Below are 14,391 nucleotides of genomic sequence, written 5' to 3'. Positions count from 1 at the left end.
GGAGCACAGGCTCCGGACGAGCAGGCTCAACGGCCATGGCTCACGGGCCCAGCCGCTCCGCGGCACGTGGGATCCTCCCAGACCGGGGCACGAACCCGTATCCCCTGCCTCGGCAGGCGGACTCTCAACCACTGCGCCACCAGGGAAGCCCTGAAATACGTATTTTTATGTAATATATATAATTGCATATGTAATACATATTTCAGTCTGTATGTAATATATATATCTTTTAGAGAAGCCTGGAGCTAGTTAAAACCTAGTCTAAAAGTAATTTAGACTAAACAGGAGCAGGAGTGGAGGAGACCTCTGCTTACTCTAGAGAACCCGTCAGTGTATTAGGTAAGTTATAAACCACTTTGAAATGTGGCATGGGGTATCAGTGATGTACTGTTTTGCTTTCAAGGATGGCGCAAAAGAAATATCTCCAAGCAAAATTGACCCAGTTTTTAAGGGAAGACAGAATTCAACTCTGGAAACCTCCATATACAGATGAAAATAAAAAAGTTGGTTTGGCATTGAAGGTATTTTCCTTTTAAGACATTAATAATTAGTAGTGTTGTAAGTCTCCTTGGTAAGTAAGATTCTGAAGTCACCAGAAATTGCCAGGCACAACCAGGTAAACTTTTGGCATAACCAAAAACATGAGTGAAAAACAGCTTCCCACATTTTATTAGCAGTTGGCAAGCTTATTTTTATTTAAAAAGATTTTATTTATATGAGAATGGTATCTAATTATTTTGGCATATATCATTTCTAATACCTTCACGATGTTACCTAAGTTTATTAATCCGGGTGTTCCTGCTAGCAGGGCAGTTCCAGTGCCAGAAGCTTAGTGTGTGACCTGTTCAGGGTTAGTGTCCTGGTGGGTTCTCAGCCCTCCTTGCTACTGTGGTCTGCTGTAAAACAATGCTTCCCTCCCCCAGCTTTGTTTACACTATGGCTGTCTGTTCATTTTTCCAAAATATATTTTCCTAATAATTATGCCTTGGTTTTTTATGGTATCATCAGAAATGGCATCATTTTACATAAGTGAAACTTCTAGAAATTGAAGTTTGCCTGCCTTTCGAAGCTGAGGAGCATTAATCATTTTTGATAGAAATCTATTATATTGGAATATCCTAGGATGTACTTCTCTGTTTTCTCAGTCTGAGCATATTGAGATAAACAGTGTAACATTTATCAAGGACTAAGGATTGTCAGGAGGGCATCAGGTTGTCCTGTGTTGTGACACAGTGACGTGCTTGGCAGGTGATAGTGATAGCTGTGTCAGGGTCTTAGGGTTTTCCTGTCTCTCTTGTTCCTGACAGGACTCACTTTTTAGTTTTTGCAAATCTTCTGATCTTTCTTCTGAATTTGCTTGTTATAATTTCTTGGCTTAGAAACTAGGTGTGGCATAATAAGAAAGCTGTTTTCTGTCCCCAGTTCCTGGCACGGAGCTCCTAAAACCCTTGGAAATTCCCGAGTGGTGAGGGTGACAGGGGCATCTTTTGTTCTAAGAGGCAGCTCTTTGGAGAGAGATTCAGGGTGGGGCTGCTTGCCTAAAAGACCAGACTTTGATTAGAAGCTTGGAACTTTCAGCCCTACCTTCCAGCCTCTGGTGAGGGCAGAGGGCTGGAGATCAAGCTACTCACCAGCGGCCAGTGATTTTATCAATCGTGCCTACATAATGGGGCCTTCATAAAAACCCTTAAATGATGGATTTGGGGAGCTTCCAGATTGGCAGACACGTCCCTGTGCCAGAGAGTAGCACACTCCAGCTCCACAGGAGCAGAAGCTCCTGCTCTCTGGACGCTTCCAGACTTTGCCACAATGGACATCTCCATCTAGATGTTCATTTGTACTCTTTATAATAAACTATAATAATAAGTAGAGCATTTTCCTGAGTTCTGTGGAGTTGTTCTAGCAAATTACCAAGCCTGAAGGGGTAGGGGTTGTAGGGAACCTTGACTTTGTAGCCAAGTCAGACAGAAGTGTGGGTAACCTGAGGACCCGATACCTGGTGCCTGAAATGAAGGCAGACTTGTGGGATTGAGCCCTTAGCCTGTGGAGTCTGCCTCTAACTCCAGATCGTTAATGACAGAATTGAATTGAATTGTAGGACATCCAGTTGGTGTCAGAATTGGTTGGTGTCAGGAGGGGGAAAAAAACCCTCACTGGGTAATTATGTTTATGTTTTCTAGAGAATTTCAGGTTTTTAAAAATTTATTTTGTTTGTTTATTTTTGGCTATGTTGGGTCTTAGTTGCTACACACAGGCTTTCTCTAATTGCAGTGAGCGGGGGCCACTCTTCTTTGTGGTGCACCGGCTTCTCATTGTGGTGGCTTCTCTTGTTGCAGAGCACGGGCTCTAGGTGCGCGGGTCTCAGTAGTTGTGGCGCACGGGCTCTAGGTGCGTGGGCCTCAGTAGTGGCCCACGGGCTCTAGAGCGCAGGCTCAGTAGTTGTGGCGCACAGGCTTAGTTGCTCCGTGGCATGTGGGATCTTCCCGGACCAGGGCTCAAACCCGTGTCCCCTGCACTGGCAGGCAGATTCTTAACCACTGCACCACCAGGGAAATCCTCTGATCTGTTTTGTAACTTATGTGTATCATGAACATCTCCCCTATTATAAATATATACTTACACCATCGTATAACCTGACTTGTTCTCACAAGTTAGGAAAATTAGAATGTTCTCTGTTTGTGTTTTTGGTTTTTTTGTCCCCACCCTTTAGCGGTATTGAACAGTTCATTATTCCTTAAAATAGTTGTGTATATACTGCAGTTACATAAGTCACAGCCCACCTTGTTTTTCCCCCCTAGCGTAATCCCAACTGGTCTTACTTTACTTACTTTACAGGGCCTATTTTCCTGTTCTTTCCTGGTTTTGATGTTTCCCTGGGTCCTCTCTAAACTCTACACCTCTCAAGATGTCAAGCCACAGTCTGGATTTCACTATAACAGGGGTGACCACCACTCATTAGTTATTTTGCCTTAGAGTCCCACGTGCGCTGTTCTGTATTATACTTTTTTTTTTTGAGTTGGTACTGTATTGATCTGTGCTTTTAAATTTTTCTTCATAGGACCTTGCTAAGAAGTACTCTGACAAGCTAGAATGTTGTGAAAATGAAGTAGAAAAGATAATAGAAGACATACGCTGCAAAGCAGTGGAGCGTGGCACAGGCAACGAGCACTATAAAGCAACAGGAATTGCCACAATCGAAGTCTTCTTACCTCCACGGGTAAAAAAAGTGAGTAGTTTCCCCAAATTTACATAGTTACTAATGCTTAGTTAACTTAGTGATGCGATTAAATAAATTAAGAGTTCTTTTTGAAGATACAATCTAAAGATAAAATTCTTTTCAGTTACTTTACATGTTGAACATTTACAAACTTAAAAGTCAATTTTATGGATTCTTAAGCTGGAACGTTTACAAAGTAGTCTGGCCTGCAGGCTTCACAGAGCTGTGCTTCAACATTCTTACATTTTCTAGAGTTTGAATGAACATTTAGCAAAAATGGGGAATAAAAGATGACTTCAGATTTTCTAAAACTGTGTAGGACACATCACAAAGGAATTCGTCTTTTTGTCCTATGCCAGTGGAAGCCAGAGGCATAGCTGAGCGCCCAAGCAGGGCCACCATAACCTGGGCCACCTGTGTCAGGGCCACGTCCTCAGTAGTTGAAGTCCAGAAATATTACTGAGGCAGGGCACCCAAGGGTGCCTCTTCAGACTGATCAATGTTAATTATTCTCAGAAGAAATGAAAATAAGTGTGTATAAGAGTTACCATATGACCCAGCTATTTTACTCCAAGAGGAATGAAAATCATGTCTACACAAAAACTTGTACATGAACGTTTGTAGCAGCTCAGTTCACAATAGCCAAAAGGTGGAAACAACCCAGATGTCTGTCGGTGGGTAAATGGAGTGCACCACACAATGAATATTATTCAGCCATGAAAAGGAAGGAAGTACCGATACTCTACAACATGAATGAACCTCAAAAACATTATGAAAGAAGCCAGACACAAAAAGCCACATATTGTGTTGTTCCGTTGATATGAAATATCTAGAGTAAGTGAATCCATAGAGACAGAAAATATATTCATGGTTGTCTGTGGTGGGGGAAGGGGAGGGAATAGGAGGTATGGCACATGTTTGGTTGGGGAGATGGTGAAAATGTTCTGAAATTTGTTTATGATAACGGTTGTCTAACTCTAAATATACTAGAAACCATTGACTCTTATACTTTTAGACAGGGAACTTTAAGGTATGTAAGTTACCTCTCTATAAATCTGTTAAAAATTTCTAGGAAAAACAAAGAGCTTTATTAAAAGAAGGAAATTATATATGTATCTATCTCAGAATGCCAGTTTGGGAATTTAAAGGGCAGTATGTATATACAGGACTCTTCATTGCTAGTATCAAGTACCTGGGAAACCAGACCACCAGTCAGAAAGCTGATTGGTGAGTATGGAATCAGAGCAGATGATTTGCATGGTCTCATAGGTGTCGCTGGTAGTCCCGTATTTTCCCCTGAAGCCCAGCCATCCGAGAAGGAAAGGTTCCAGGAACATGTCTTGCTGCTCCCTCCTCACTGGGAGTGCCGAAGGGACTATCTGTTTTGCTCACTGAGGTGGCCCTAGTGCCAGAGGTTGTGGGATGGGTCCTTGTGGAGCAGAGGCCAGCTCCATTGAGTAGACAGGGGACAAACCCCGCTGAGCAGCTGACCTTCCCCCAGAGACTGAAGCCCTGCCTGTGGTGCCACACTGCTGCCCCCTTGAGGACTTCCGGGTCACAGGTTCAGCACACGTCAGGTTTTGTTCAATAGCTTCATGCTAGGCATGCGAGAATTTACATCATCTGATATCAACCTGTCTGGTTTTATAGGCAGAATAACAGCTCCAAAAAGTGTCAAATTCAAGTGCATTTTATTTGTCTTATTTTTAAATAGGATAGGAAAAACTTGTTGGAGACCCGACTGCATGTCACTGGCAGAGAACTGAGATCTAAGTAAGTATCTGTGTGCCCTGTGCCCCAGGTGCTCTCGGCTCTTTTACACCCGCTCATTTGATCCTCCCTGGCCATCCTGTAAGAGAGATGGGGCAGGTTTGATTATCGTCACTGAATGGAAGGGAAAATTGAGGCTTGAGGCTGAAGGACTTATTCAGGCTCACACTGGCATTTAAGGGTGAAGTGAGAACTCAGGACTTGCAGCAATCTCCTTCACTTCCTGCTGTAACTTGAGATCAGGTGGGAACTCTGGATGCATGTACTTGATAAGTGTTTGAATCAATGAACGAGTGATAGAAATAGGAGACAGCCTGATATTGGCCAGATCATTAGTTTTGAATTTTATTCCTTAGTGCACTGATAGCTTGCTGTGGTGTTCAGTGAAGTGTTTCAGGCAGTTTCAGGCTGTTGGCCCATTTGTAAAAAGAAAAAAAATACCTGCCTGTCACACACCAGTGAAAATCTAACTTTTGAGACCTGGTCAATTACTTCATACTTGTGTATTTTTAACTGGTAAGTATTTTGAATACCTCCAGGGATAGCCAGTCAGTGTTTCTTAAAGTGATTTTTCTCATTTTCTTCTTTGGTCTACATCAGGGCTGTTAGGGATGGATTCAGGAAGCATCATTCATTCAACACACAATGAGCAGAAGATTGTATGGAACAACTCCCCCTATTATGGGCTCCTGCAAGGAGACCGCAGAAGGTATAGAGGATGGATTTTCTCCTGACATGCAGCTAGGGCCCTCCTATTCAAACAGATACACAGCACCAGTGGTCTCCACTTCACAAGGAACCAAATAGTAAAACAGATAGTTTACAAAAGGACACTGTCTCTGACACAGTTTAAAATAACCATCTAGTAAGCTGACTTTATCTGAAGTAATGTTGTGAGTCAGTAAATTGGAATACTTGGTGTTTCTGAGAAGAATGTATAAAATAGCTATCATGATTAAAATCTATTTAATGGATAATAAATAACAAATTTGGTTACCTATAGTTTTTGGGTTTATTTTACAGGATAGCTGAAACCTTTGGATTTCAAGAAAATTATATCAAAATTGTCATAAATAAGAAACAACTTCAACTAGGTATGTTATGGCAAAGTATGCAGAATTTTTAAATCAAGTCAATAGAGAAATAATGACTTTGTATCTTTTTTTCTCACTCTTCCTCTGTTCAAAAATTTTGGGTGGCTATGTCATGTATATAATGCAAAACCAATTATTTTAGAGTTTACTAAAATAAAAATGTAAAGCAGGAAGCAACTTTTCCAAAGATACTCAGTACAGGTCTGGTGAAATGTTACAGAGTGGAAGTCTAGGCGTGCTCAAAGTAAAATAGAGTTTCTAGTAAATTCTCCCTGAGGGAGAAGAGCTAAAGCTGAGTGAAGACGGGGAGGAGGCTGCGGTGGGGAGCGCTCCAGACAGAGAGCCTCGTGTTACAGCTCCATCGTGTGAATTCGAGGGATTGAAAAGGTCCAATATGGCCGAGTGTAGTAGGTGAGCAGAGGGTAGTGCTTCTTAAGGATGGAGGGCCAGGCAGAGAGGCCACATTGTAAAGATTATAGTGGTGCTTCTTAACCAAGGGTGATTTTGCCACCCAGGGGACATTTGGCGATGTCCGGAGACATTTTGGGTTGTCATGACTTGGTAGCAGGGGGCCAGGGGAGCTTGTGCTCATAACAGTTAATGGGAAGAGACCAGCGATGGTGCTGAACATCAAGGCACTGAACGGTCCCCACAACAGAGGCTTAATGCAGCTCACGATGCCAGTAGTGCTGCTGAGGAACCCTGGACTTGAGCCTTACTCAATATTAGAGGGCTTCTCTCTAGAGAGGTGGGAAGCCATTGATGCTGCGGAGCAGACACACTTATATTTGTGTTTCAAAGATCACTTTGGCTGCAGTAGGGGAATGGATGCGAAGGAGACACGAATGGCCTTGGGAGACCAGTTAGCTATTGCAGCAGTTCGGGCAAGCACTGTAGTCTGTTTGGTTTCCATTAGGTTCCTATGGCCTACGGAGAGTCAGGTTCACATCCAGCCTGATGTAATGCAGCCTTCACAGCCTAGCCCTAGTCGTCCTTTCCAGCATCACCTCTAGCCATTTCCTGTTACCTGTTTTAGATATCTTTGCACTGTTTGTCATCTCATCTCTATGTTAATTAGTTTGTGGCATCCTTCATTGGGCAGAAATCCTTGATTTTGATGTTATCAAATCCATCAGTTTTTCACCTTATTGTTTGTGTTTTTTTTTTTTTTTTTTTTTTTTTTCTTGCGTTATGCGGGCCTCTCACTGTCGTGGCCTCTCCCATTTGCGGAGCACAGGCTCCGGACGCGCAGGCCCAGCGGCCATGGCTCACGGGCCCAGCCGCTCCGCGGCATGTGGGATCCTCCCGAAACGGGGCACGACCCCGCGTCTCCTGCATCGGCAGGCGGACTCTCAAGCACTGCGCCACCAGGGAAGCCCTGTTTGTGTTTTAAGAAGTTCTTTCCTCAAGCCCAGGGCCGCATGGATAGTCTCACCAGAGGTTTTTGTTTGTTTGTTTGTTTGTTGTTGTGGCTTTAAAATCTAGTAAGATGGGCTTCCCTGGTGGCGCAGTGGTTGAGAGTCCACCTGCCGATGCAGGGGACGCGGGTTCGTGCCCTGGTCTGGGAGGATCCCACATGCCGCGGAGCGGCTGGGCCCGTGAGCCATGGCCGCTGGGCCTGCGCGTCCGGAGCCTGTGCTCTGCAACGGGAGAGGCCACAACAGTGAGAGGCCTGCGTACCGAAAAAAAAAAAAAAGAAAAAAAAATCTAGTAAGATGAGTCTCCCTCTTGGCTCTTCTTTATCATAGTAACTTGACCATTGATGGATCTTTATTTTTCTTTTTTTTTTTAATTATTAATTTATTTTTGGCTGCATTGGGTCTTGTTGCTGTGCACGGGCTTTCTCTAGTTGCGGTGAGCGGGGGCTACTGTTCGTTGAGGTGCGCAGGCTTCTCATTGCGGTGGCTTCCTGTTGCGGAGGATGGGCTGTAGGCATGCAGGCTTCCGTAGTTGTGGCTCGTGGGCTCTAGAGTGCAGGCTCAGTAGTTGTGGTGCACGGGCTTAGTTGCTCTGCGGCATGTGGGATCTTCCCGGACCAGGGCTCGAACCCATGTCCCCTGCATTGGCAGGCGGACTCTTAAACCACTGTGCCACCAAGGAAGTCCTCTGTTTTTCAATATAAATGTTAGAATGGTTGTCAAGTTTCTAAATATATATATGTATATGTATATGTACGTATGCATATGAATGTGTGTCCAACTGGAGTTTTCAGAAATGTGTTCAAATTTATATGCTTATAGTTCATAATATTATTTTGGTATTTTATAATGTTTGCTATCTATATTTACCCTTTTTCGTTTTGTTTGTTTTTTTTTGCATCTTTGACTTTTTGTTAGGTTTGTATATTTGATTAATTTTTTCATAGAGCCAGCTTTTGATTTTGTTCATATTCTCTTTCATTCTGTTCCATTGACTTCTACCTCTGTCTTTATTCCCATTTTTTATATGAGGACGTGGACAGTAAGTGGTTCACTCAGGGCTATAGAGTTAAGAAGGGGTGGAACCCAAGGTGTATGTTTTTACCCACTTCAGTAAATTACCTCTCACCGTGTGCCACTGCACTTTGGCCTCCAGTCCATTGCTGAGAACTGGATTATATCTCCAGCTACAGGGTGGGAGATATCACGTCTCTCTCTGTAGTAGATTCTCAAACAGTTGATTGCTTTAGTTTGATCTTAATGATGAGAATAAAGAAAATTACAGAGGATTAATTTAGTCACCTCATTTTCCCTGGCTGATTTTAACCAGTGCTTAACAATAACATAGGTAAACAGCCAAATTTAAACATCTTCTTACCAATCACGTGGCATGGTGGTTTGCAAGTGCTGACGCAGGCTTAAGAATTCCATTGAACATAGAAGATGGCCTGTTACCCAGTAAATTTAATGACTCTTTTTGTAGCATGCATTTCTGATTTTGACAGGGAAAACACTTGAGGAACAGGGAGTGACCCACAATGTAAAAGCTATGGTGCTCGAACTGAAACAGTCTGAAGAGGATGTGAGGGAAAACTCGCAGGTTGAAAAAGAAGAGCAGAATGAAGCCAGACTGAGAGAAAAGAGAATTCAGAGGACTAAGAGAGGCCTGGAGATACTGGCAGAGAGAGGTACACAGGGCCTCAGACTTGCGCTCAGGTCCTCAAAGGTGGCAGCAAATCACGCATCAAATGGGTGGGAGCGTGCGTGGGAGGGGAGTATCACATTACTTGTTGGCCTTTCTTCCCCTACAGTCTAACATTTTTAATGTCACCATCATTGCTTTCTAACATTGAACTAATGGAGTTCCTTTTGGTTTTGTTGCAGCTGAGATGGTGGTGGATCCAGAAACCACACCATACTTAGACATAGCTAACCAGACGGGCAGATCAATCAGAATCCCTCCATCAGAAAGAAAAGTAAGTACTGTAAGAAATTTATGGCTTGTTCTTTGATCTGCTGTCAGAACAGAAGTGGTTTTCCATTTATTTTATCTTGGAATGTTATTGTAAAGGATTAGAAACAGCTTTCAGTCTCCAGCTCATAAGCAGAGAACATGACCATATGATGAGCACTGCATCTGGCCTGCTCACCCTGTGAGTTTCAGTGCCTGGGTACAGAACGGCAGGACCTCACTGTCCTGGAGCAGTGGCTTCCTGTGGCAGTGTTTGTTTTTCTGTAGTTTATTTTACTTGAGGGGCCTCATTCCCTAAGGGATGGATCAGAAGTGGAGGCTGGGGTGCTAGGTAGTTTGGGAAAAGTGTGACAGATGATTCTGCCATCTCTTCCCCTGTCTCTCCACAGCCCCGTTCTCTAATTTGGAGTAAGGGTGAAGTGGTTTTACCTTTGAACATATCCAAGGGGGTCAGTCTTTCTAGCAGCATCTGCAACTTGGCCCATGAGATCAGTCTCTGAGCTGGAGTCCAGTAGCTTCTTATATGAAAAGTTTTAGTGACTGTGGGTCAGGTTAATTTTAATTTGTTGGTCTTTAAAGGACACTTTTGAGTCGGTTTCACTATATGAATTATGGATTTAAAATTAAGGATTAAAGTTAAGTTTTAATAAGAGAACTTTGTAACTCTCATTGAATTGATTTTTTATGGCAACTATTTGCCCACTGCAGATATTACATTCGTATATTAAATGATGATATTTAGATCTTTAGGGGAAACCTTTACAAAATCGAATTATATACAAATTCAAATCTAAAAATACTAATGAACTTTAAAGAAATTGGGATCACTTTGCAAAAATTGTTTTAGAAATGCTACAGTTGACAGATACTTCAGAAAAAAACCTGATTAAGAATAGAGAGTGAAATGAATGCTCTTTTTAGAAAAGATACTGTCATTACTGGCTGTTTTTTTATATGTTTAGTCTTAGGGATACTAGAAATAGATCTAGATCAGCCGATACTAAAATAAAGTGATGAAAACGAAGGGACAGGTGCCGGTTCTGACCATTTCAGCCATGTTAAATTGAGTCCTTGGTTTCAGTGTTTAAATGAAATGAAGGTTTAATTCTGTGTTCCTTAATTTTGGCTTTAGATTTAGTTGTGATCTTGAGTTTTTTGTCTGTTTGTTTGTTTTCACAATATTTGATTTCTTTAGACTTAATATGCTTTTAATATAATTCGTTTTATTATAGTTTAAAGTGATGTTTCTTTAAATCCTTATTTTTTCCTAGGCCCTTATGTTAGCTATGGGATATCATGAGAAAGGCAGAGCTTTCCTGAAAAGAAAAGAATATGGAATAGCCTTGCCATGTCTGTTGGACGCTGACAGATATTTCTGGTAGGTGCTTTTGTACTTGGTGAATGCAAGTTTGAAGGAGGATGACAGTTATACACAGCACCCTTCCCCCACCCCCGTGCACTTCACACTTCAGATTTTCACCCAAGATGGTTAACATAAAAGAGTAGTTATGGTGTAGACTGATTTGTGAACTGTTTCTCCCCGTCGCATTTCTAATTGATCTCTCTTCCCTGTAAAGAATTTTATAAACATAGGCACTTATTTTTTTACAACAAGCGTGTAGGGTATCATGTCTGTTTCTTATGACATGTTATCAGCCTGAACTGTCCATTATAAGGTCCCTGTCAGCTTTTCACTTAATGATTTTGGTGTAGATGTTGATGAGCATTCCCCAAATCCATTGTTTCATGAGGCGCTCCAAAATGGTGATAACTTATTATTCCTTCTGCATTTATTGCTGGAATTCTTTTGAAAAATATTTTTCCTTATCGCTGTTTGGTCCTCCTAAGGTACAATTTGTACAGAAAGACAGAATAAAATCCTGGGTTCTTTCTCTTTATTTTCTTCTTTTCAGAATAAATGAGTTGCTTCCCTAGCATCTTCCAAAGATGACATCACCGGTGAGGTTTCCCTGCTTTTTTTTTTTTTTTTTTCTTTTAAGTATCAGTATGAGCTCATGGATTTTAACACATTTGATACACTTCACACCTCAGAGCTTAAACTGGCTGTCTTCAGCTGACCCGATCCTTTGACCCGATCCTGGGGTAATCTTTGTAGTCTCTGCTCTCTCGTGCCCAGAGCTGGTCCAGACTCATCCTGAATATTTCCTGCCCCAGAGCAAGAGCCAACACTTTCTCAAGGGCTCCTGGTTCCTCTTAATGGGAAACGGTACTGAGAAGCTATAATCCAGGCAGATGAAATATTTGAATAATAGACTTGATGTTGGAAATATTCAAAAGGTAACAACATCATTGTTATTTTCTTTTCCGTTTTGAGGAACTCCTAATATATACAGTACATACAGAAGATAAATGTAAGTATATATAGTTTGCCAGCTGTACTGGCAGCACCCTTGTGTCTTAAGTGAACAAACTTAAATTTAAGCAAAAAGGGGGATTTATTGTCTAAAATATTTGGGAGGAGGGGGCAAAGCTGAAAGTAACCAGAACAAGGGCTTGGTGCCTCTCTGGTTTTCCTCCTCTGCCTCTTTGTCTTTGCTTTTTTCTGAGTGTCAGTTTTATTCTCTTCTGCTACAGGTAGCAGTGCAGGCTGTAAGTTAGGTCCTTAAATTCAGGTAAATTTTTTATTCCCTTCCATAATTGTTTCTAACTTTTTATTATGGAAAATTTCAACCATATAAAAATAGCAACTAATATAATGAGTTCCCATACACTTCTAATCCAGCTTCAGCAGTTATTGAGACATGGTTGATCTTGATTTGTCTGTATGAGCCTTTCTCAATCTTTTTACCTTGGACACCTCCTTGAAATCATTTTCAGGTCTCAGGGAGACCCTGAATAAAAAATAACTCCCTCTTCAGTTCATAGTACGTTAACATGTTCAGTGAGTAGTAGACATAATAATCCAATAATAATTGTCAGTGCCTTTTTAAGTAGAAAATACTGTTTTTTTCTACTGGGGATTTGTTTATTCAGGTCAACTTATTAGCGTAATTTTTGTGCGCCTTGCCTCTCTTCGTAAAGGAGATCAACTCTAACGCAAGTCAGCGGTGGAGGTGGAGTTGCTCTTCCTTTGCCCCTTGTTGTTTTTCCTGCCTCTGCTCCAAGTAGGCTCAAAGTTCTATCACAGCTTTCTTTTGTACATCTTGTGGTATGGTATGTAGTATGACTGAGAGTAATTTCTTTCCCCTATTTAAAGCTAAAAATGTAAGTTATACTTTAGGCCAAGATGGAGTAACAGGGACCGGATTTACCCTCTCCCCTGCAACAACTGAAAAACTGGGCAAAATGTGTAAAAACAGTGGTTTTCTGGCAATGCAGGACAGTGGTCCCTGAGGCAGGGAAACAAACGAGTGGAGCCCTGTGAGTTGTTTCAGCTCACTGCCTGGAGTTCCCAGGCCTCAGTGTGCGGAGGAGAAACCCAGGCAGAGCCTCCTGGTCTCCCCTGAGTGGAAGAGATGGAGCTTGGAATCCAGGGAGGCCACAGTGGTGGGAGGAGAGAGCTGCCTGCGGGAGAGTGCACAGGGCGCCCCTGGAGTCTTCTGCCGAGTGATGGTCAGCACAGGCCCGCGAGGTCCCGCCCGCCCTGCCCCCAGGCTGGGAAAGCACCACCTCAGAGAAGCAGAGAGGTCACAGAGGGCGGATAATAACCTGTGGGAAACGGGGCATTGGCTAGAGAATTCAGTAGGGTGTGGGAAGAAGGGCTAATTCTGCCCTACAGGCTGCTCTGGTCCCACCTAACAAAGCTTAAAACTAAGCCCTGAAAAGGTCACACCACTCTTTTCAAGTAACATGTTTTTAACTGCATCCCAAGCAACGCTTAATGGTATTTATTGAACCCATGTACCGAGAAACACGAAAAAAAACTACACACAATCCAGTTCCTTACAGCCAGTAATAAAACTAAGACTTTTTAGCCAACCTTCCTTTTAAAAAAAAGCAGATACCTAAGCTTAGCTTACCTTTCTTGAAATTAATATCTTTATTTTATATAAAAAATGTAAAACTCATGAGGCAAGTGTAATAAGTTTCTGTTAAATAACTGACTTAAGCCCAAATGGGATTTAATTTTTCTAAAGCTAGGCTCAGTATATTTTGTTTAAATCAATGTTATACATTGATTTTAATTAATGTTTTTAACATGAAAATTTATTGGCTATTGACTATTCAGGATACTAAAGCAAAATCAATAAAAATATACTCTAAGACACAATTTTATACAAGTCTTTAAATTTTTTTCTGAGTGACATGATCAGGTTCAAATATAGTCCTAACAGTTTCAAAATTATTATATACAGGTGATGTCATGATCTCTTTTATAGCCCTATATATGAATAAAAAGTGTTATTTGTTTAAACTAAAAGAATGAAATGAACCTCTTTAATGTGAGACCTGTGCTGCGTTTTGGTCTTGGTTTTGGTTTTGGCTGCACAAATACTCAATTCTGGGTCAAACTTATACGCATGATTTTATTTTTAACTGAAAGGAGGCAGTTTCTGTCCTCACTCTTGATGCTTTAGACACAAACAAGCCTGTTCACATGTGTGAGACTTTGAAAACTGGCTAAATGTCCGCTGCTTTCGTGAGAATGGTGGGGTAGGCTTCTCTCCCAGAAACCAAAGGTGCCTGCAGGTAGATCAGTAGATCTCACCTGGAGTGTAAGACCAGACCATGGCCCATGAACTTCTTCCTCTCCTCTCAGTGTCAAGTCCTCAGGCCCAGCAGAAGGCTCAGAGAAGGTGCCCCTCACCTGGTCATACATCTGGATGTGTGTGCGTGTGTGTAAAGTACGGTGTGTATGTTACAGAACGTTCACAAAGAATAGAAATGTTCAGAGAAAGAAACCACAGATAAATATGAAAATCCTGCTCTGAGAGATTATTCTTTTTTTTTTTTTTTTTT

At 41.8% G+C, this 14,391-nt stretch overlaps 1 protein-coding gene across 2 annotated transcripts in view; it reads left to right on the top strand.

Moving 5' to 3' along the window:
* Window positions 1-403: 403 nt before the first annotated feature.
* The window catches only part of NUB1 (negative regulator of ubiquitin like proteins 1), a 25,351-nt gene continuing 11,363 nt past the window's right edge, over window positions 404-14,391 (top strand). Inside the window, exons 1-7 of one of the 2 annotated variants that reach the window (XM_007469810.1) lie at window positions 404-521; window positions 3,059-3,226; window positions 4,932-4,990; window positions 6,011-6,081; window positions 9,005-9,187; window positions 9,384-9,475; window positions 10,743-10,849. In XM_007469810.1, coding sequence (XP_007469872.1) covers window positions 405-521; window positions 3,059-3,226; window positions 4,932-4,990; window positions 6,011-6,081; window positions 9,005-9,187; window positions 9,384-9,475; window positions 10,743-10,849 — 797 coding nt within the window. In that variant the 5' untranslated portion in view covers window position 404. The remainder of the gene's footprint in view (window positions 522-3,058; window positions 3,227-4,931; window positions 4,991-6,010; window positions 6,082-9,004; window positions 9,188-9,383; window positions 9,476-10,742; window positions 10,850-14,391) is intronic. The other variant, XM_007469811.1, reaches the window with a different exon arrangement.

The sequence above is a fragment of the Lipotes vexillifer genome, unplaced genomic scaffold (assembly GCF_000442215.2).
Source record: "Lipotes vexillifer unplaced genomic scaffold, Lipotes_vexillifer_v1.1 scaffold472, whole genome shotgun sequence".
Classification (NCBI taxonomy): Eukaryota; Metazoa; Chordata; class Mammalia; order Artiodactyla; family Lipotidae; genus Lipotes; species Lipotes vexillifer.
This window is presented reverse-complemented; position numbering and strand designations above follow the sequence as displayed.